We start from the raw sequence: 25,476 nt of genomic DNA on the forward strand, positions 1-25,476 counted from the left end.
TACAGGGACAGAACTGATAGTATGATACATAGAGGATAAACCTGTACACACAGGACAGTTACAAGGACAGAACTGATAGTATGATACACAGAGGATACATCCAGACACAAAGGACAGTAAACAGGGAGAGAACTGATAGTATGATACACAGAGGATACATCCAGTGATACACAGAGGATACATCCAGACACACAGGACAGTTACAGGGACAGAACTGATAGTATGATACACAGAGGATAAACCCAGACACACAGGACAGTTAGAGGGACAGAACTGATAGTATGATACACAGAGGAAAAACATGTACACACAGGACAGTAACAGGGACAGAACTGATAGTATAATACACAGAGGATACATCCAGACACACAGGACAGTTACAGGGACAGAACCGATAGTATGATACACAGAGGATAAACCCAGACACACAGGACAGCTACAGGGACAAAACTGATAGTATGATACACAGAGGATACATCCAGACACACAGGACAGTAAACAGGGAGAGAACTGATAGTATGATACACAGAGGATACATCAAGACACACAGGACAGTTACAGGGACAGAACTGATAGCATGATACACAGAGGATACATCCAAACACACAGGACAGTAACAGGGACAGAACCGATAGTATGATACACAGAGGATAAACCTGTACACACAGGACAGTAACAGGGACAGAACTGATAGTATGATACACAGAGGATACATCCAGACACACATGACAGTATACAGGGACAGAACTGATAGTATGATACACAGAGGATACATCCAGACACACAGGATAGTAACAGGGACAGAACTGATAATATGATTCACAGAGGATAAACCCAGACACACAGGACAGTTACAGGGACAAGACTGATAGTATGATACACAGAGGATACAGAGGATACACCTGTAAACACAGGACAGCAACAGGGACAGAACTGATAGTATGATATACAGAGGATAAACCTTAACACACAGGACAGTAACAGGGACAGAACTGAGAGTATGGTACACAGAGGATAAACCCAGACACACAGGCCAGTTACAGGGACAGAACTGATAGTATGATTCACACACAGGATAGTAACAGGGACAGGACTGATAATATGATTCACAGAGGATAAACCCAGCCACACAGGACAGTTACAGGGACAGAAATGATAGTATGATACACAGAGGATCCATCCAGACACACAGGATAGTAACAGGGACAGAACTGAAAATATGATTCACATAGGATAAACCCAGACACACAGGACAGTTACAGGGACAAAACTGATAGTATGATACACAGAGGATTCATTCAGACACACAGGACAGTTACATGGACAGAACCGATAGTATGATACACAGATGATACATCCAGACACACAGGACAGTTACAGGGACAAAACTGATAGTATGATACACAGAGGATCAACCTGTATACACAGGACAGTTACAGGGACAGAACTACACACAGGACAGCAACAGGTCTAGGACAGAACTGATAGTATGATACACATAGGATACATCCAGACACACAGGACAGTATATAGTATGATACACAGAGAATAAACCTGTACACACAGGACAGTTACAGGGACAGAAATGATAGTATGATACACAGAGGATCCGATAGTATGATACACAGAGGATATATCCAGACCCACAGGACAGTTACAGGGACAAGACTGATAGTATGATACACAGAGGATTAACCTTAACATACAGGACAGTAACAGGGACAGAACTGATAGTATGATACACAGAGGATACATCCAGACACACAGGACAGTATACAGGGACAGAACTGATAGTATGATACACAGAGGATACATCAAGACACACAGGACAGTTACAGGGACAGAACTGATAGTATGATACACAGAGTATCCATCCAGACACAGGACAGTTACAGGGACAGAACCGATAGTATGATACACAGAGGATACATCCAGACCCACAGGACAGTTACAGGGACAAGACTGATAGTATGATACACAGAGGATAAACCTGTACACACAGGACAGTTACAGGGACAGAACTGATAGTATCATACACAGAGGATAAACCTTAACATACAGGACAGTAACAGGGACAGAACTGATAGTATGATACAGAACTGATAGTACGATACACAGAGGATAAACAGGACAGTTACAGGGACAGAACCGATAGTATGATACACAGAGGATACATCCAGACACACAGGACAGTTACAGGGACAGAACCCAGACTATGATACACAGAGTATAAACCTGTACACACAGGGCAGTTACAGGGACAGAACTGATAGTATCATACACAGAGGATAATCCTTAACATACAGGACAGTAACAGGGACAGAACTGATAGTATGATACACAGAGAATAAACCTGTACACACAGGACAGTTACAGGGACAGAACTGATAGTACGATACACAGAGGATAAACCTTAACACACAGTACAGTAACAGGGACAGAACTGATAGTATGATACACAGAGGATAAACCCAGACACACAGGACAGTAACAGGGACAGAACTGATAGTATGATACACAGAGAATAAACCTGTACACACAGGACAGTTACAGGGACAGAACTGATAGTATGATACAAGAACTGATAGTATGATACACAGAGGATACATCCAGACACACAGGACAGTAACAGGGACAGAACCGATTATAATACACGGAGGATAAACCTTAACACACAGTACAGTTACAGGGACAGAACTGATAGTATGATACACAGAGGATACATCCAGACACATAGGACAGTTATAGGGACAGAACTGATAGTATGATATACACTGAGGATACATCCAGACACACAGCACAGTAACACACAGGACAGTAACAGGGGCAGAACTGATAGTATGATATACAGAGGATAAACCTTAACACACAGTACATATAGAACACAGAGGATAAACCTTATAGCACAGGAGAGTAACAGGGACACAATCGATAGTATGATACACAGAGGATAACCCTGTACACACAGGACAGTAACAGGGACGGAACTGATAGTATGATACACAGAGACACATGACAGTATACAGGGACAGAACTGATAGTATGATAAGAACTGATAGTATGATACACAGGATAGTATGATACACAGAGGATCCGATAGTATGATACACAGAGGATACATCTTAACACACAGGACAGTAACAGGGGCAGAACTGATAGTATGATATACACTACACACAGGACAGTAACAGGGACGGAACTGATAGTATGATACACAGAGTATAAACCCATTCACACAGGACAGTGATAGTATGATACACAGAGGATACATCAAGACACACAGGACAGTAACAGGGACAGAACCGATTATAATACACGGAGGATAAACCTTAACACACAGTACATATAGTACACAGAGGATAATCCTTATAGCACAGGACAGGGACAGAACTGATAGTATGATATACACTACACACAGGACAGTAACAGGGACAAAACTGATAGTATGATACACAGAGGCAGGACAGTAACAGGGACAGAACCAATTATAATACACGGAGGATAAACCTTAACACACAGTACAGTTACAGGGACAGAACTGATAGTATAATACACAGAGGATAAACCTGTACTCACAGGACAGTAACAGGGACAGAACGGATAGTATGATACACAGAGGATCCGATAGTATGATACACAGAGGATAACCCTGTACACACAGGACAGTAACAGGGACGGAACTGATAGTATGATACACAGAAGAAACATCCAGACACACAGGACAGTAACAGGGACAGAACTGATAGTATGATACACAGAGGATAAACCTTAACACACAGTACATATAGTACACAGAGGATAAACCTTATAGCACAGGACAGGGACAGAACTGATAGTATGATATACAGAGGATAAACCTTAACACACAGGACAGTAACAGGGACAGAACTGATAGTATGATACACAGAGGATAAACCCATTCACACAGGACAGTAACAGGGACAGATCTGATTATAATACACAGAGGATAAACCCAGATATACAGTACAGTAACATGGACAGAACTGATATTAAGATACAGATATCGAGGATAAACCTTAATACACAGGACAGTAACAGGGACAGAACTGATAGTATGATACACAGAGGATAACCCCAGACACACAGGACAGTAACATGGACAGAACTGATTGTATGATACACAGAGGATAAACCCAGACACACAGGACAGTAACAGGGACAGAACTGATATTAAGATACAGAACAAATAATTAAACATTTAGGATAAATATAGAAACAGGACATGGACAGAATGAAAGATTAGATACAGACTTGAAACGTAGACAAAACAAATGATTCGACACAGAAGATAAACTTATATAATATCATGATTCTTGGCCTCTTGGCAACTCAAAATGAATTTCATCGGGTTTTTCATGGTTTTGAACCCTGTGAACTTGAATATAGCAGAGGTCATTGCCTTTCTGTAACTTCATTATTACACTCATTGCAGCAAGACACTGACCAAATATCATAACTCTAGGTCTCTTAGTATTTCAGAAGAAATCCTTTTAACAGATTTCACCGTTGGACCTTGAATAAAGCTCAAAGTTTTTTTTTTTTAAATAATAACTTAAAGCATTTCATGCCAATAAACTACTCCTGAAATATCACGTGTTATTGCCTTTCAGATATCCAAAAGAATATGTTTGAGTGTTGAAGCATAAATTCAAATATTGCACAATGTATTACAAAGTGCCTCCTTGTGGCCCTGTGTATATACACAGATTTTGATTTTTCTCCACAAACTCTGCAGAACATTTGACAAGGGTGCTACATTATATTATAAAAATGAAAATTATCCAACAATTTTATTTTTTGTATAATGCCTCAAACTTTACCCCTTTTAACCTTCTGGGCTATACATCAGCTCTATAACCAAAATGTTAACTGTTACACGTTACAGCAGGTGAGTATGTCAATATGAAAACATGCAAACAGTCAAAACATGTCTTTAAGGTATTTATAAAACCCAGTAATAAATGACATTTGTAAAACAAAATCATACTTTCTCTACATATAACTATACTCAAACTTAAAAGGCTATGTCAGGGTTAGACAACCATACATCTGGCGAGTGTATAACTTGTGTACATGTGGTCTTACATATGTATATAAGTCATTTGAAATACATAATAAGTAAACAAAATCAAGATATTAGTGCATGAAATGGCATCTCCAACCAAACAGGTGCCGAAGGTATCATACCAGGAATAACATTGGGTTCACAGTTTGACAAAAAAGTAAACACTAGACTAGCACATGTATTAGGACTCAAAAATAACTGTAATATTTCAATTATATGCAATGTACGTGTTTCCAATGTTTGTGTGAGGTCATATTCCCCAGGTGTAAAGTTTAACTCTTCTCGATAATGAATATGGTTTTTATCATAATGCATTATTCAGAGAAAATTTGTTCAAATTTGATATACAATACTAGCAGTCCATTGATTTGTAGCATATTTGTCAGATATTTAACTCGCCTTTAGCTGTGGAACATATATATCATATCATGACAGAAATCTGCAAAAACTGTTGAGGTTACCTCCCTTGCAACAGTTCTTGGTTGTAAATTATAACTAAATTATATTATAACCCACAAGGGAAGAATATGTCTACATGAAATCTGGTGTAGAGGTACACAACATATATACATGTATATAAAAATATCAAAAGTATAAGAAGTTATATTGAAATCAGATGTGATGATAAATAGCCACTTAACACTTATATATCTATTTAAAAATAAACCATGCTGGTTTTTATCACAGGGAACACATGTTTGTGAATCTGAGCAATAATTTATGTCAGGCATTATTAATTTTAATGTTAATTTCATCAGATTAAATTGACCAAGAATGTTAATATAAGCAAATTATCAATTAAAATGTCACAAGCCCAATAAAGAGTGATATATGTCATTTGTTAAAACCACAAACAAGGTGATAGGTATCAAAACTAATTGCTCTGTCAGACTTGTTGTTTAATTACTTCACAGTGTTTTATACATATATAATATCAGATTTCTTTTTACATTAGGATGTGTTTTAAACTGAGCTTCAAGATTCTTATACTCAACCTTGGTATAACATTTGTAGACAAATAAAATTGCCAAAGTGACATTACTGAACTGACTGACAAATTTATCTACCGGCAGATTGGAACAGTGACCTTACCTGTTATGCGCCGTTTTATTTAAAGTTATATCAAAATCTGTTAAGAAACTAAGCCACCGGAGTGATCGATGATAGTGTATCAGGTCAGTACAGTACAACATGATGGGGCAGAATGCGACAGGATGGATTGACATAGGTAACCATAACCACAAAATTGACTAATAGGGATCATAAAACCCCACAAAAGAGATGGATGTGAAGCACATGTTCTCAAACAGGTAAAAATGTCCTGTACAAGATGTGGCATAATGTCAAGAAGTCTCCCATTAAATCCAAAATATGATGCTGTCAGTCATCAGCATTAAATTCTCGAATCGCCAAAATAAAACATGTCTTTCATTACAAAAGGCTCTAAAATCCCAAGATCAAAATCAGATTAGATTGAAGTTTCTCTGATAGAAACCTGTGGTTAAGCATGTCACCACTGTCTGTTGAGTTAAATATGAATTACCTTCTGTGGCAGTGGCCTGTCCAACCACAAAGCAGGTCCACCTATCCAGGGGCTGCATCCCTTCACCTAGTAACAAAAGAGGATATGTCGATTTTGCTTTACATGTAGATATTGCAGAAGAGATATTGAAGAAATAAAATCATCTTTTAGTTACCACCCTTTGTTACCAATTTCTGACAGAGTTAGGGGGATAAGAATAAGAGTATATAAATTAAAAGCATGTCTGCTTGAAGAAAAAATTTAGAGCAAGAAATCTAACACTATACACACAAATACTCTTGGGATATCTGTACTCTGATCTTACAATATGAAAGGGAGAAGATAGCCAAAAGCAAAATTTAATAAATTCAAATTAACACTGCATTACCGCAGTCCAAAAAGGTTTATCAAAATAAAATAAAATCTCTCTTTAAAAGCATTAAAGCATTATATATATAATATACAATGTAAGAGCCTTGATGTCGGTTGTCAAATATCACCTATAGTTTAGCAGCTACATTGCAGCTATATATAGAGAGATAACATTTTTGGGGATATCATCTATGATCTCCATCTCTGACAATTCAATTTATAATAAAGCTTATGTTGTATCTCCCCTCATCCACTCTTTACCCTGAAAAAGAGACTTATTAAAGGTTATCTCCCCTTACTCTCACCAATGCCAAAGGAAACAAAGATTATGGATACAACACATGTCTGAGGTTATCTCCCCTCAATTCACCTGCTACATAAGCATAAGGATAGCCTCCCTTTACCTAGCAAAGCAGGTCTACAAACACAAATGTACTGATCCAGATAACTTTCTTTACAAACCTGACAGTGAGTCTAGCACCATTTCCGTTGCTTTCACAGCCTGTTGGCTGGTGAATACAATTGCTGAATATTCATCTGGCTTTGATAACTGATCTTCATAAAGGTCAAGGTTCAAAAAGTCAAAGGTCAGTACAGGGCAAAGGACCGTATTAAAACCAGCATTAGTCAGCAACTACAAACAAAAAGTTAAACATTGCAATTAAAGCATGCATATGACAGCTTATAAATTAAGAATTCATTTATTAATGATGTGGCCATTCTGGACATCTGGACTGGATCCCTCACGGACGACCAGGTAGCTTGGTTGGAGTATAGGTGAGCTTGGAGGTCCAAGATGGAAGTCCAGGTCTTGCATGGTGTTTAATCCTGTTACAGCTGGTGTCCAATTGAATACACCAATGAAAATAATTATTAAGGGTATTGTGTATCTTTGTGGTGGAAGACTTTGATGAAGTATGGAGAAGTAGGACAGATATGAGTCAATTGCAAGACCTGAGGTATAACCTATCCAATTACAGTTGTCTGTCTAGAATCTATAGGTCCATTAAGACTCATTTAATCCAGTGTAACAGGAAAGGAAAAATGCACGGCCAGACCAGCTAGGGTTTGAATCTGGGACCCTTCAAACTCTAGACGGACACTTTAACCTATTGAGCTACATGGTGGCTGATGATCGACCCAGTCCAGTTCTGCTACACCAGTATGCATGGCCATTGCAGTTTCCTTTTCTCATAATGTGTTCACCTGTATGATGATGTATCCATCCCGTTTTTAACACCAGTAAGGTAACTCTGTTTATAATACTATTTCTCCGTTATTGTATGATGAGATTATTGATATCTTTGATACACTTTGAAAATAGGTGTACTTTTAGCCACAATGGCCTAAGTAATCTCAATTAAGGTAATAGGATTGTGTCACCATTTCCCAGTAGATTTTCTTCACAATTTGTAGTTATATTGCTTTGAAGTAAAGAAAATGTTCTGCCCCCAAAAGAATATAGGTTGTCAGAATTTTAAGGATTTGAAATGGAAATTTGTGTAAAAAGGAGTGAATTTTGAAAAAAATATGAAAGACACTTTTTTTGGCAAAATATTGTAAATATAAATGATACTGACTATTAGATTAGTATTGCATTATAATGTATATCAATTTGACAAATGCTGAAATTGTGTAAAATAAATTATCTATAAACGAGTAAAAATTGACGCAGAAAGCAATTCAAAGCAAGGGTGTTGAGTTATCATTCCCTCCAATTGTCCATGTGGGGGATCTCAATAACACAATAACCTGTTATCTCAAAATAACTAACAATAAGCTGTTATCTCATAATAACTAGAGCAAACCATCCCCATGGAAACACCAACAACCAATGAATGCAGCATTATGTCAGTAAAGATTGCATGATAAAATGTCTACAGAAACGTTATTATAGAACTTGACACAAAAATAGATTACGGTAACACGACACAGTAAAAGTATAGGCTCATATATTGTCTGATAAAATCACTTCATAAAACATTATCTCAAACCCTCAGAAGGGGATTGAATACTTGAACTGTATACATATCACTGTAGAATTCTTGTAGACCTGGAAAAGTGGGCGATCACAAAGATACGGCCAATGGTTCTTCTGGTTAACCGTGCAGGTTAATGGACAAGGAAAAGAAAAAATATCCTACTGATACGGCCAATGGTCCTGTTCTACTGGTAAGCCTGAAGCAGCTTGGGGTCTGTGGACTAGCATTTAATAAGATATAGATACATAAGATCCCAAACATATATGGCCATTATTAACCTGTTTTACTGGTAATTAATTAAGCAAAAAATTTTGAAAGGGATATATATATCATACAGATGCGTCCATATGGCATCTGGTCTTTTGACCGAGAATGTTAGATTTAGACACTTGATATATCAATTGTGGTCTTTAATTGAACTGATTGACTAGATATATGGGCATTAATTATGGAGACTAATTAAGGTAATTTTTGCTTTTTGGTAATTTCACAATGTCGCTGGAACAAAGCTGAAAAGGCACTGTTTTATTTTCTTAAATCACACTTTGTCGCATTTACATACTTTTAATTGCCTACGCTGCTCATTTGTGTAACTACATCTTTTTTTCGCCTTTCCTCGGTAAATCGCATTGTGTCACTAAAAACTTGCTGTTGATGAAGTTGAAAATGCATTTTTAAACAGGAATGTGAAAAGTATCCTTTATCAGATAATGGCACTTTGTCATTTTTTCACACAAAAAAATGAACAAAAATCTCACAAAGAATAAACTAATTAGAATAGTACTTGTTTGCCTTTTCTACTTTTAACAGCAAATTATGTTTCCATGGTGATGTAACAATGTTTTGGAGATAAAGCAGAAATTTAACTTTGCTGTGTCATAAAATGGCCAACATAATAAACTAACACTTTTTTGGCTTTGAATTTGTCCTGTAATGTGGAAATTTAATTTAATATAAAACTGTAAAAAGCTGAAATGGCTCTAAATCAGCAACAGTAATTTACGTACAATGTTATAATAATGATAATTCAAGCGGTTCACAAATTATTTTCTGTAGTTATCAAAGGGCCTTTGCAACCAGCCAAACGATATCATTCTCAACTCCCTGTGGAGGATACAGCCGATGCTGCCATTTTGGCGCTCACTGTAGCTAGCATTCTACAATTCTAGCACTGCCAAACCATGTACTCATTTACAGCTGAGTAGACTGGAACAAGCGGAGTAAAGTACCTTGCTCAAAGATACAACACAGTGCCGTGCCGTGATTCGAACCTGCAACCCTTCGGTCAAGAGCCCCTGTGTCCTACCACTGGACTACCGTACCTCCTTATTCATAAGTGAAAGTATGGTAGTATGAAATTGCACAGCTATGGCCTTGGCAGTGTTCTTTTGGATCTCCTACACTAAATTATAATCAAGTCTGTGTGAGATCACACAGCTATGACCTGTACAAGTGGTCATGTCCAGGTACTCATCAGCGCTTTAGAGTAATATTACAAATTATATAAAGGGCGCTATATAAATGTTGTATAATTATCATTATCAGGGCCAGTGACCAACTCCAGAGATGGAGAAAAGACTAAGATATAGGGGACCCTAGTGTAGACCGAGGCAGCAGAAGACTGCCAATTCCTCAGTTAGATATAATGGCCCATAGAATCTGACTGTAATCTTATACACAGCTGGAGACAAATATCATCATGATAAACAATCAGCTATCGGAATTGTCTGCCTTCTAAATCTGAGACCCACTGAGTATATGTTTTGTCACTCAATCACAGATATAGCTGTTCTATCTCCCATCTTTATCGGATAGAAACAGTAATTTGCTTGCACTCTGTATATGTGCTTCACCTGATCCAGATTGCACCCCCAAAACAACTTTTTGAAAGTTAAGCTCAAGTATATTGGACAATAAACGAATGAAATGATTCAGTTTTAATGTTCTGTTGGCCTGTGATAAGATGCTTCAAAATTTTTTTTGCATTATAATGTAAATATAGTTTGAGTTACTAAATGCAGCTGTGCAGTTATAAAACCTATTTCGTTTGATACTGTCAAAACCATCAGCTCTCTATGATTAAATATTATGTGAAAATGGTGCATAGCTGAAATAATTTAAAATAAAATGGTGTATAAATAACCCTTTCTGAAGACACAAAAGCAGGAATACTGGTTCGACATGACTACACAAACAAGCAAAATATTGTGAGCAGTCCATTATTCCCCACATATATCTTTAAACAAATATTAGCATCTAAAATGAACAAAGGTCTGTAACTCTGTATAAGGCGGGTCACAAGACCCTGTTTCACTATAAATTGATACCTCTGAGGCACTCATATAAAAAAAAAATGCAGTTGTTGATGACACATGTGCATGCACTCACTGTATTTTGCATAAAGGTTTTCATAAGCAATATTTTTTTACAAGAAAGGTGATTAGGAATTTTAGCATGGAGGTTCCTGAGGGGTCTAAGATTATTGTATTAGGAAGTCAAAACAGAACCCTTTTTTATTTCACCAGTATCTAAGAATTTTGTAAATGTTCCTTGAGTTGGTGCATGACCTTTATGTTGTTTGACAACAGTTCCTCATTGAGAGGTCATGACCCCTTTTTTTAACAGTGGGATATGATACGATTATTTAAGTTTTTATTAAGACACTATACATATCCAAGTCATGGGATCACTTGACAAGATTATGGGAATACGCTCCCAACCTGGATCAAGAATAACTACTTGAGCACACACATGACCAAAACATGTGGTGTACAGTACATACAGTAATTTGAAATGTTAAATAACAGAATTATTTTTATGAAGGCACTTTCAAGGCAGTTAGCCTTACATTACATTTGCCTTTACCAGATCAAGGACGCCTCTGGGCTCCATGCAGATTCGACCACTACGCTCCAAAAATATATGCATGGCATCAATGATAAGTCTGTCAGATGGAGGAATTTCTTTAACACTCCACATTACCATTATGAAAAAAATAAAAATGTTTTTAAATGTCATTACGTTACCAAAAATTCTTTAAACCCCTGAAATATGTGTTTGTTTTCCATCATTACTATCTGAATCATCATGTACAACTGCTGTATAGCCTATAGTTATTTAACTTATACCAGACTAGGAAGCTATTCTCTAAACGACTGGCACCATATTCAATATTCTACTTAATTGTTGTGTAATAGAAAACCCTCCTGTCTCCATTATAGATGTAACATCATTACAAAATCTCCAACAGGACTAGACAAAATGTTTCTCAAACATATATAGTACGCCTCCGCTTCAACGTAAATTAGATTTAACAGGGAAAACCCCAAAACAGATCAGAGAAACAGATTTTTATCTGTTTAAAAAATTAAATAACAACAACCTTGTATCGACTGTTAAAAAATAAATGAGCACACAAGACATAGTTTTTTTTGTTGAACATCTCTCTTTGCAAAGTCATGATTCATTGCACATGTGTTAGGCAAGTCCGAGTCACTGATTGAATCTGCTCGAAAAATCTGTTTTTAATGAATGAGTTATGTACAAAATTTATTATTATTAGTGAATATTTCACAAGGTATCAAGAGTCAACAAGACAATTTTTCTGGCTCCTTGATTGCCAGATTTGTGTGTATACACTTCTAAATCATTTATGAATACCTGAACTGTTCTTACAGCTTGTGATGATGATGATGATATAGCTAGCATACAGTTATTAAAGTAATGTTATCTACTGGTAGCTTATCTTATCATTATCATTGCCATCAATAAACTTTGCCTTTGAATTATTCCTGGGGCTTGATACATCATTGATAACTAATTAACAGCTCAATCCTCCAGGCAATGCTAAAAGGGAAGGGCGTTAGACCTGATAATAATACTATACAGCATTTGATACAGCACCCTTAATCTAGCTAACATAAGCCACTCTAAAGCGCTTTACAGTACACAGATATACAATTAATACAATTAGCATATACAATAATCAATACCATTTTTGAGGAATTCACAGGAGCTGCCTTAATTATCAGGCGCTAACTGAAAGTCCTATGCCACCTGGCTAACATATCCCTATCACAGTGTATGCCTGCGTGTGTGCTGGAGATGTAATGTAATGTAATCTGATGAAGATATACATTTTGTACTACTGGATTTTGATAAAGAATTAGCATTTTTTTCTGATATTGTTAATCAATATACCCCAGGTTGGCAGCCCAGACCTTGTAAAGTATTATATATCAGACAAACATCCATTATTGCCGATGATAAAGCATGGCCTTGCTCCACTGTAGGGCCGGTCAAAAGATCTTTACTTTAAAGTCCCATCTCACCGAAATGTCATAATCTGGTCATTCTGACAACAAACTAATTACCAGAGGTTTCTAGGTATACTAGGAAAATCAAAGAGTCTGAAGTAGTGTAAAGAGATAATAAGAAGTCCCAAGCTTGTAATGGAAGCAGCAGATCAATGTTGGTTTCTCTATAACATACACTAAGCTGAAGATACAGAAGATTCTGTATGGGTATTAACATACCCAATCCTTATATTAACATTAGTCACTTTATGCTGTTGGACACAGAAGGCCTTTTCTTTCTCTCTTAATCTACAAAGTATAGCCACTAATAGACCATCCACTGTAATCAGTAAATGTTCCTAGTAACATATCAACCAACATTTATGTTGTCCCTACTTTTACTGCTCATCACATAATTTTCGTGAGACATTTGATTTTCATGTTAATTTTCAAGGGGAAACAGTTGATTCAACAACAAACTTAATTCAATATACATGTACATTGTCACCATTTGTGCAGCAAAATTTTGGCTTTATTAAGAGGTTTGGCATTAAGTTAATGATGCCGTATAACCTTAAGGATTAGTCAAAAGAAAGGGAAAGGGACTCTGAAATATGTTAACTGGCAGCAAAATGTTGTGCAAAAATTTGGCATTCATTATAGTGGGGTTCAGTCATTTATCAATGAAACATATACAAACTTTGAAGCATTTAATTATCAGCATTACAACAAGGTTTTACTGTACATATAACCACCGTTTTTTTTACATTTTTTTCATACATATTTATGATAGTAAATACATGTTTCATTAAATTTCTCATAAATATATTTTTTACACAGGAATCTCAAAACAAGACAAGAATTCCACGGAAGTGGATGTGTCGTCTGCGCAGGAAGCTGGGAGATTACGAAGAAATAGATACACTTTTCATTTCAAGAAATAATGTTAAAAGTAAGCAATAATCATAGATTATGTTTTTGGATGGCATCATTTTGTTATAATCTGTTATTCTGGGAAGACTGGGAGTTTTATAAGGAACTTAATTTTGCTATGGATACTCATTGTCTCAATTCCAAGTTTAATTTGTATGATTTGTCGGATGGTTTCCCATAAATAAATTAATGAACTTGTGGATTATGATGTCAAACAGCTAGTGTTGTCAATAACATTTGGAGTCAGACGGCATTTCAGAGGTATACACGGTGGGTCAAGTGGTAGATCGAAGCCGTCCAGTATACAGTTTTAGTGAAGTTTCTATTTATAGTAACAGTGACCTTGACCTTTGACCTTTGGACCTGAAAAGCAATGCCAAGCAAGCACTTTTGGTAAGGAAGCACTGCATGAAGTTTGAGTTTGATCGGCCCAAGGAAACTCAAGTTATCGCACGAAAACAGATTTTCTATTTATAGTATCAGTGACCTTGACCTTCGGACCTTCGGACCTGAAAAGCAATCCAAAGCAAGCACTTTTGGTAAGGAAGCACTGCATGAAGTTTGAGTTTGATCGGCCCAAGGAAACTCAAGTTATCGCACGAAAACAGATTTTCTATCTATAGTAACAGTGACCTGAAAAGCAATCCCAAGCAAGCATTTTTGGTAAGGAAGCACTGCATGAAGTTTGAGTTTGATCGGCCCAAGAAAACTCAAGTTATCGCACAAAAATCTCTGTTCAGACGACGACGCTGACGCCGACAAAGCAATAGTATAGTGTCCTATGTGTCACCAGCTTTTCGCAGGCGACACAAAAAATGAAAGGAATTTGTTACATCACTCTATAGGTCTGAAGGATAATTATTAAAGAATGTATTTCATTGTTTCTCTAATTTATGAATTACATTGACCATCATTTATTTTACCTGAAAGTGGTAATCATTTTGAAACCAATGACATGCATATCTTTAATGTTTTCAGTTTTAATAGTTTTGAAAATATTACTTATTGAATTTTACCTCGATGTGCCAAAGCAGTTTGCCAGAGTGTGAGCTCACAATTAACAGTGTCCAGATTAGTGTTGTTGCATATTAGTTTTCTTATTACATTACACAGATTCACCTATTGTTCAAAAATAACTCTAATATATAAATGCAAGACTTTGAAGTAAAATTAAAAGTAAATTACTGGTAAAGCAGGTATTATTATAGCTATATGAAAAATATGCTTTCCACAATGGGAAATAAAATCAAATTATAATTTGAAAGCAATTACATAATTAATCATTTCAACAATTACAACAATGCAATTGATTAGACCATGCATGCAGTTGAAACCTACTCTACTGAACATCGCTCACCTTGCAGTAGAATGGCTCCATGGTCTATTTTCGCCTACTTTCACATTGTCCTGCTTGCAGTACACTACACCTCTTTCCCCTGATCCAGCCTCCTCAACACTAATTCAATACATTCCTACACCGGGATTAAATACCTCGGGGAGGAGGGCAACCGACACCGCAAAAAATAATGCAATAAAAAGAAGTGTGAGAGAAGGTAAGATTTGAGCTGCGGTGTGATCCCCATGCATGCTGAGATTACTCTATAGAGTTATCTTTGCTGTTACTGGCCCATGGTCTATCTCCCACTGTACCTACAACCGAGGTACATTCTCAGAATAATTTCTCTCAATATAGCCCAGATAAACTATAAATAGAACGCTCAATATCCTTCACAGACGGACGTAACCCAAACTTGTGTATCTTTACAACAAAAATAAACATGTGTAAACCCCAGATGAATTTGCTTTGAAACACATATTTCAAAAAACTCTCTCCATAAGTTTTAATGAACATATGAGCCGTTATCTTCTACACTGTATGTAATTATTATCGATAAGGGAATGGCTGATGCATCTGGCCAGTCTGTGATACAGCCATTATAACAAACACATGAAAATGCATATTAGGATACTAATTCCTTTTTTTCTATACAGCTGTTAATTATCTGTACACGACTCCTGAACAGGAATCCATTTCTTTAGGCATAATAGGATTAAATGATTGCGATACAAGGTGAGATCATGTTTTATTATTTATAATATATGAAGAAATTCTGGACTTTTGTACGCCCTGAAGTACGGCACTTAAATTATATATATGACCTACCAGGTAGGGCTGTGGAAACCTCCAAATACATGTACATCATGTAAAGGAATAGTGCTGATCAGTAAAGACCTGACATTGCACTGTGTCATAGTATAGTGCTATCATAATGACCTGACATTATCCCATGTTAAAGTAAAGTGCTATTATAATGACCTGACATTTCACTGTGTCACAGTATAGTGCTATTATAATGACCTGACATTACACTGTGTCATAGTATAGTGCTATCATAATGACCTGACATTACACTGTGTCATAGTATAGTGTTATCATAATGACATGACATTACACTGTGTCATAGTATAGTGCTATCATAATGACCTGACACTACACTGTGTCATAGTATATTGCTATCATAATGACCTGACCTTACACTGTGTCATAGTATTGTGATATCATAATGACCTGACATTTCACTGTGTCACAGTATAGTGCTATTATAATGTCCTGACATTACACTGTGTTATAGTATAGTGCTATATTTATGACCTGACATTACACTGTGTCATAGGATAGTGCTGTCATAATGACCTGACGTTATACCATGTCACAGTATAGTGTTATCATAATGACATGACATTATACCATGTCACAGTAAAGTGATATCATAATGACCTCACATTACACTGTGTCATAGAATAGTGCTACCTTAATGACCTGACATTACACCGTGTCATAGTATAGTGCTATCACAATGACCTGACATTACACTGTGTCATATTATAGTGCTATCATAATGCCCTGACATCACACTGTGTCATAGTATAGGGCTGTCATAATGACCTAACATTACACTGTGTCATAGGATAGTGATATCATAATAACCTGACATAATACTGTGTCACTGTATAGTGATATCATAATGAGCTGACATTACACTGTGTCACAGTATACTGTGACACAGTGTAATGTCAGGGCATTTTGGTAGCACTATACTATGACACTGTGTAATGTCAGATCATTATGGTAGCACTATACTATGACACTGTGTAATGTCAGGGCATTATGATAGCACTATAATATGACACGGTGTGATTTCATGTCATTATGATATCACTATACTGTGCCATGGTATAATGTCAGGTCATTATGGCAGCACTATACTATGACACTGTGTAATGTCAGGGCATTATGATAGCACTATAATATGACACAGGGTGATTTCATGTCATTATGATAGCACTGTACTGTGACACAGTATAATGTCAGGTTATTATGGTAGCACTATACTATGACACAGTTTAATTTCATGCTATTATGATAGCACTATACTCTGACACGGTGTAATGTCAGGTCATTAAGATAGCACTATACTATGACACGGTGTAATGTCAGGTCATTAGGATAGCACTATACTCTGACACAGTGTAATGTCATGTCATTATTATAACACTATACTATGACACAGTGTGATGTCAGGGCATTATGATAGCACTATAATATGACACGGTGTGATTTCATGTCATTATGATATCACTATACAGTGACACAGTATTATGTCAGGTTATTATGATATCACTATCCTATGACACAGTGTAATGTGAGGTCATTATGATATCACTAGACTGTGACATGGTATAATGGCAGGTCATTATGATAGCACCATAATATGACACAGTGTGATTTCATGTCATTATGATATCCCTATCCAGTGACACAGTATTATGTCAGGTCATTATGCTATCACTATACTGTGACATGGCATAATGTCAGGTCATTATGGTAGCACTAGACTATGACACAGTGTAATGTCATGTCATTATCATAGCACTATACTATGACACTGTGTAATGTCAGGGCATTATGATAGCACTATAATAAGACACAGTGTGATTTCATGTCATTATGATATCCCTATCCAGTGACACAGTATTATGTCAGGTCATTATGATACCACTATACGGTTACATGGTATAATGGCAGGTCATTATGATAGCACTTTACTTTAACATGGGATAATGTCAGGTCATTATGGTAGCACTATACTATGACATAGGGTAATGTCATGTCATTATGATAACACTATACTGTGACACAGTGAAATGTCAGGTCATTATGATAGCAATATACTATGACACAGTGTAGTGTCAGGTCATTATGATAGTGCTATCATAATGACCTGCCATTATACTATGTCACAGTATAGTGCTATCATAATAGCATGAAATTAAACTGTGTCATAGTATAGTGATATCATAATCACCTGACATAATACTGATCACAGTATAGTGATATCTGACATTACACTGTATCATAGTATAGTGCTTTCATAATGACCTGACATTACACTGTGTCATAGTATAGTGATATCATAATGACCTGACATAATACTGTGTCACTGTATAGTGATATCATAATGACATGAAATCACACTGTGTCATATTATAGTGCTATCATAATGACCTGACATTATACCATGTCACAGTATAGTGATATCATAATGACCTGACATTATACTGTGTCATAGTATAGTGCTACCTTAATGACCTGACATTACACTGTGTCATAGTATAGTGCTGTCATAATGACCTAACATTACACTGTGTCAGAGTATAGTGCTATCATAATGACCTGACATTACACTGTGTCATAGTATAGTGCTGTCATAATGACCTGACATTACACAGTGTCATAGTATAGTGCTATCATTATGTCCTGACATTACACTGTGTTATAGTATAGTGCTATCATTATGTCCTGACATTACACTGTGTTATAGTATAGTGCTATCTTTATGACCTGACATTACACTGTGTCATAGTATAGTGCTGCCATAATGACCTGACATTATACTGTGTCACAGTACAGTGCTATCATAATGACATGAAATCACACTGTGTCATATTATAGTGCTATCATAATGACCTGACATTATACCATGTCACAGTATAGTGATATCATAATGACCTGACATTACACTGTGTCATAGTATAGTGATATCATAATGACCTGACATAATACTGTGTCACTGTATAGTGATATCATAATGACATGAAATCACACTGTGTCATATTATAGTGCTATCATAATGACCTGACATTATACCATGTCACAGTATAGTGATATCATAATGACCTGACATTACACTGTGTCATAGTATAGTGATATCATAATGACCTGACATAATACTGTGTCACTGTATAGTGATATCATAATGACATGAAATCACACTGTGTCATATTATAGTGCTATCATAATGACCTGACATTATACCATGTCACAGTATAGTGATATCATAATGACCTGACATAATACTGATCACAGTATAGTGATATCATAATGACCTGACATAATACTGTGTCACTGTATAGTGATATCATAATGACCTGACATTATACCATGTCACAGTATAGTGATATCATAATGACCTGACATTACACTGTGTCATAGTATAGTGCCTCACAAAGACCTAACATTACAATAATGGATTATCAACTAGCAGTGGTCAGGGAACTTGCACTTTTCAATGAACTTTTAATTATAACCACACCAGAATGGTCAAGGGAGAGTGACCAGAGTAATCCACTCAATCCTTTCCTAGTGCCATTCACAAACTTATTAAATGGCACATATTAATATGTCAGGTACAACAATGGTTTCTACTGAAATCTGTATTTAAAAAAAGAACCAATTGTCCTGACTACAACATGTACTGTATACTGCAACTCTAGCCGATTACAGCTAGCTATTTTAAGTCATATACCAAAAGTTACATCACGAAATTAACTCACTAGACAAAGGATAACCCAGAAAAAGCACTGAGGGATTAGAGCACAATCGTATTAAGATAAATGTAATCTGAGGGATACAGTTAATTCGCCACAGCCTCCCGCGGCAGTCTCCCCATCGTCTTTACTGCCATATCAACACAATACCACATAAACATCAAACAGCGGCATGACTCCCGATTACACTTATCACCATATATCATCAACCAAACACAGGGATTAAGTGATAGGATTATCACCGTCCCGAAATCCTAAACCTGGATTTTATAAAACGGCTTTTGTTCTCCCGGCTGAAAGTTCTGCCGAGTAATTATTTAACACAGAAATAAATGCAGGGAGACTTTTTATGTCTAATCTGAGGACTACATAAACACTCCAAGGAGAAAGCTGATGTACATTTAGTTTTTTAATCATGTGTTTTTAATTAGAAGCAGTCTTTGTATTGCCTTGTATTGTGTATAGCTGCCCACAGGCAAAGGAAATGAATTAAGCTACTTGAAGTTTTTCTCTGCACCCTAGTTTTAATGGCACAATCTCTAGTGCAGGCCAGCTAACTTGGTGAGTTGTTAAAATACATGCGTATGAGCATGCATGCATCAACCTGCAGTAAGACATTTTAACAGAAATGTATTTACCACTATTCCCTAGATCATGGAAATTATGAGAAAAAATGGCATTTCCATGTGGCCTCATTTCATCAAGTTAGACTTTCCATCAACGATAATGTATAATGTTGGTGAGAGGTAAACAAAAATGTACGACGTTCCATATCCTCAACTTTTATGCTTATAAAACATCAAATATCTATAAAGATTAATTTGCCAGGGATCTTTTTTTTTTTGCTTTACCCTAACAAATCATAATATAACTAATGTATTTACCTTTGTTTGGTAAAAAAAAAAAATGAAATAAAATCTGTCTGTGCAAATTAAGCCTGCAGGCTGTGATAATAAACATCAAACCTGCAAATACATAAAAAAAATCCCTTTGCTTTTTTTTCTGGAAGAATTAATCAGGAGAATCAATTTCGTTAACAAAATCAAAATAACAAGAGGCTCACATGGCCTGTATCACTCACCTGGATATTTAAGCAATTATCACAACGTATTCTAATTTACTGCAAACCAACATGCGGCAAAATATCATTACCTCAAGGCCTATTGGTTATTTAGAAGCATTTCTGAAGAAATAACCCATCTGAACCTTGTGGCTTGAAAGGTCAAGGTCATTTATTTGTTGAATCCTTGAAAGACTCATCCTAACATGCCAATCTTGTCAAATATTATCACTTTAATGGCATCTCAGTTATTCAGAAGTTGCTTAAAGTTTTTTGAAGATTTGACTGATGCAGCTTTCAAACATTCTAATGTGGGAGCCCTTCATCCCAGTATGTTGTAACCCTTTGGCCTCTTGGTTATTCAAAAGAAGTGCTTTATATGGTTTTAATATATTTGACCCCCGTAACCTTAAAAGAAGGTCAAGGCAATTTTTTTGAAGACATTATATTATATAGTAATGCATACCAGCATACAAATGAAAAATATCACCTTTGGCATTTTGTTTACACAGAAGAAACTGTTTAAAGGCTTTTACATATTTGACACATGGCCTTGAAAGCAAGTCTTGGTCATTTGTTTGAGGAAACTTTATAGTACTCCATCCCAGGTACATACAGGCCAAATGTCATCATCCTGGGTCTCTTGGTTATTTAGAATAAATTCTTTAAATATATTTAAGACATCTTATGACTTAAAAAGTAGGTCAGGGTCATTATTTCAAGCACTCCATCACATTATCCGGATGGCCATGTATCATCACTTGGGGCATCTTGGTTATTCAGAACAAGACAATTTAGCGAATTATAGTCCCCCAACGAATGTGAAATGCACAGATGATAAATTTGTGCAGGAACTAATTCTATATATGAATGTTTGACAGACCCACCATATTCAATAAGGAATAGTGTCAGTGCTATTATTGCAAATAAATCTGGTGGATGTTTATTGTTAGTGGTACCGTTTTACTATTAAATTGCATCTGGTGACACTATGCATGCTTCTTCTTCAATGCAAGTGAACCAATACCCCAAGAAAGAAGTTCTAGTAACTAGTAGTGTAGAAGATAGAGACCGGACAAACTTTTTCTTTGATGCAGGTCAAAGGTCAAAAACATAGAGACATACGACACACCACCTCACCAAGATGAACCCATACTCCAAGTATAAAGTTCCAGTGACTAGTAGTGTAGAAGATAAAGCCCAGACAAACTTTTTCTTTGATGTAGGTCAAAGGTCAAAATGTAGGTCAGAGTGACCTACTTTTCATACATGACACACCGACTCACCAAGATGAACCCATACTCCAAGTATAAAGTTCCAGTGACTAGTAGTGTAGAAGATAAAGCCCAGACAAACTTTTTCCTTGATGTAGGTCAAAGGTCAAAATGTAGGTCAGAGTGACCTACTTTTCATACATGACACACCGACTCACCAAGATGAACCCATACTCCAAGTATAAAGTTCCAGTGACTAGTAGTGTAGAAGATAAAGCCCAGACAAACTTTTTCCTTGATGTAGGTCAAAGGTCAAAATGTAAGTCAGAGTGACCTACTTTTGATACAAGACACACCGCATCACCAAGGTGAACCCATACCCAAAGTATGAAGTTCCAGTGACTAGTAGTGAAGGAGATAAAGCCAGGACAAACTTTTTCTTTGATGTAGGTCAAAGGTCAAAATGTAGGTCAGAGTGACCTACTTTTCATACATGACACAACACCTCACCAAGGTGAACCATACACTATGTATGAAGTTCCAGTGACTAGTAGTGTAGGAGAGAGAGCCCAGACAAACTTTTTCTCTGATGTAGGCCAAAGGCAAAAATGTAAGTCAGAGTGACCTACTTTTCATAAACGACACACACCCTCACCAAGGTGAACCCATAACCAAAATAAGAAGTTCCAGTGACTAGTAATGTAGGAGATAGATCCCGGACAATATTTTTCTTTGATGTAGGTCAAAGGTCAAATTGTAGGTTAGAGTGACCTACTTTTCATACTTGACACACCGACTCACAAAGGGTGAATCCTTACACCAAGTATGAAGTTCCAGTGACTAGTAGTGAAGGAGATAAAGCCAGGACAAACTTTTTCTTTGATGTAGGTCAAAAGTCAAAATGTAGGTCAGAGTGACCTACTTTTCATACATGACACACCGACTCACCAAGGTGAACTATACACTAAGTATGAAGTTCCAGTGACTAGTAGTGTAGGAGATAGAGCCCAGACAAACTTTTTCTTTGATGTAGGTCAAAGGTCACAATGTAAGTCAGAGTGACCTACTTTTCATAAACGACACACACCCTCACCAAGGTGAACCAATAACCCAAATAAGAAGTTCCAGTGACTAGTAGTGCAGGAGATAGACCCCGGACAATTTTTTTCTTTGATGTAGGTCAAAGGTCAAAATGTAGGTCAGAGTGACCTACTTTTCATACATGACACACCGCCTCACCAAGGTGAACCATACACTATGTATGAAGTTCCAGTGACTAGTAGTGTAGGAGAGAGAGCCCAGACAAACTTTTTCTTTGATGTAGGCCAAAGGTCAAAATGTAAGTCAGAGTGACCTACTTTTCATAAACGACACACACCCTCACCAAGGTGAACCCATAACCCAAATAAGAAGTTCCAGTGACTAGTAATGTAGGAGATAGAGCCCGGACAATATTTTTCTTTGATGTAGGTCAAAGGTCAAAATGTAGGTCAGAGTGACCTACTTTTCATACTTGACACACCGCCTCACCAAGGTGAACCATACACTATGTATGAAGTTCCAGTGACTAGTAGTGTAGGAGAGAGAGCCCAGACAAACTTTTTCTTTGATGTAGGTCAAAGGTCAAAATGGAAGTCAGAGTGACCTACTTATCATAAACGACACACACCCTCACCAAGGTGAACCAATAACCCAAATAAGAAGTTCCAGTGACTAGTAGTGTAGGAGATAGACCCCAGACAATTTTTTTCTTTGATGTAGGTTAAAGGTCAAAATGTAAGTCAGAGTGACCTACTTTTGATACACGACACACGTACCGCCTCACCAAGGTGAACCCATACCCCAAGTATGAAGTTCCAGTGACAAGTTGTGTAGGCGATAGAGCCCGGACAAGATAGCGGAAGGACGAAAGGACAGACGGACATGACGCAAAGCTATAGTCCCCCCCCCACCCCCGGTTCCTGGTGGGGAAATAACAAGTCATTTAAATGTCTTTTGATATTTTGTACCTGTGACCTTGAAAGTATGTCAGGGTCATTAACTTTTTAGACATCTATCATAGCACTCCACTCCAGTATCTTTTCAACAATATATATACTATCACACTTGGCCTCCGTTAAGTTATTCAGTAGAATTCCTTTTTAATGTTTTTACATATTTGCATTTGACTCCTGTGACCTTAAAAGTAAGTCATGGTTATTTATTTGAGAAAAAAATTGTTATACTCTATCCAAGCATGCTATTAGCAAATATCTCTCTCAGCATTTTGATGGTTCAGAAGTAGTTTAAAGGTTTTTACATGTTCGACCCCTGTGACCTTGAAAGTAGGTCAAGGGTCAGGGTCAGTTATATAAGGCAACATTTTCACACTCCATCCCTGGTATCTTATGGCCAAACACCATTAACCCCTGTATGACATGGTATTGTGAGGCATGGTGAAATAATCTGGGGTTAAAGGTTAAATTATCATAATGGTACAATACAATATGAACCGCCCCATTCTGATTCCACCAATTTTTTCTGGCAAACTTTTTTTCATTGATTTTTCTTTTAGTTTACTTCAGTTTGTAATTTAAGTATAGGTAGAGAAATTTTAGATAGGAGAAGGGATTGGGCATATTTTTCTATCGAACGTTTTAAAACCATTTCCATTTTAGTTCACATCATTACCAAATTGTCACTTTACCATAATGGCATTTCTGCTTATTTTTCTATTTTTTCTTATAAGAAACAGTTCTTTAAATGTAATCAACACATTTGAACCTTATGATATTGTAAGTGGGTAATCAGGGTTATTTATTTTAGAACACTTCATAAAACTTTATCTGAAATACCTTATGGCTTCATCAGTATCATCACTCTGGGCATTTTGTCTGTCCAGAAGAAGTTGTTTAAAGGATTTAACATATTTGACCCCTGTGACCTTGAAAGTAAGTCATGGTCATATATTAAAGGAAACTTCATATACTTCCATCCCATTATCCTTAAAGTTAAATAAAAAATTACCATCACCTAGGGTCTATTACTAATTCACTAAAAGTCATTTGAAGGCTGTTTTTTCATACTTGACCCATGTTACCTTAAAAAGGTAGTCAATGTCACTTTATTTAGAAAAACTTTGTA

At 36.5% G+C, this 25,476-nt stretch overlaps 1 protein-coding gene across 1 annotated transcript in view; it reads right to left on the bottom strand.

The window, feature by feature from the left end:
• LOC110449792 (uroporphyrinogen-III synthase-like) overlaps positions 1 to 25,476 on the bottom strand; it is a 68,808-nt gene that overhangs the window by 29,946 nt on the left and 13,386 nt on the right. The window contains exons 3-4 of the mRNA XM_021496881.1: positions 7,443 to 7,614; positions 6,630 to 6,695 (exon numbers count right to left, since the gene is read on the bottom strand). Of these exons, the coding sequence (XP_021352556.1) occupies positions 6,630 to 6,695; positions 7,443 to 7,614 (238 nt within the window). The remainder of the gene's footprint in view (positions 1 to 6,629; positions 6,696 to 7,442; positions 7,615 to 25,476) is intronic.

The sequence above is a fragment of the Mizuhopecten yessoensis genome, unplaced genomic scaffold (genome assembly GCF_002113885.1).
Source record: "Mizuhopecten yessoensis strain PY_sf001 unplaced genomic scaffold, ASM211388v2 scaffold4819, whole genome shotgun sequence".
Taxonomy (NCBI): Eukaryota; Metazoa; Mollusca; class Bivalvia; order Pectinida; family Pectinidae; genus Mizuhopecten; species Mizuhopecten yessoensis.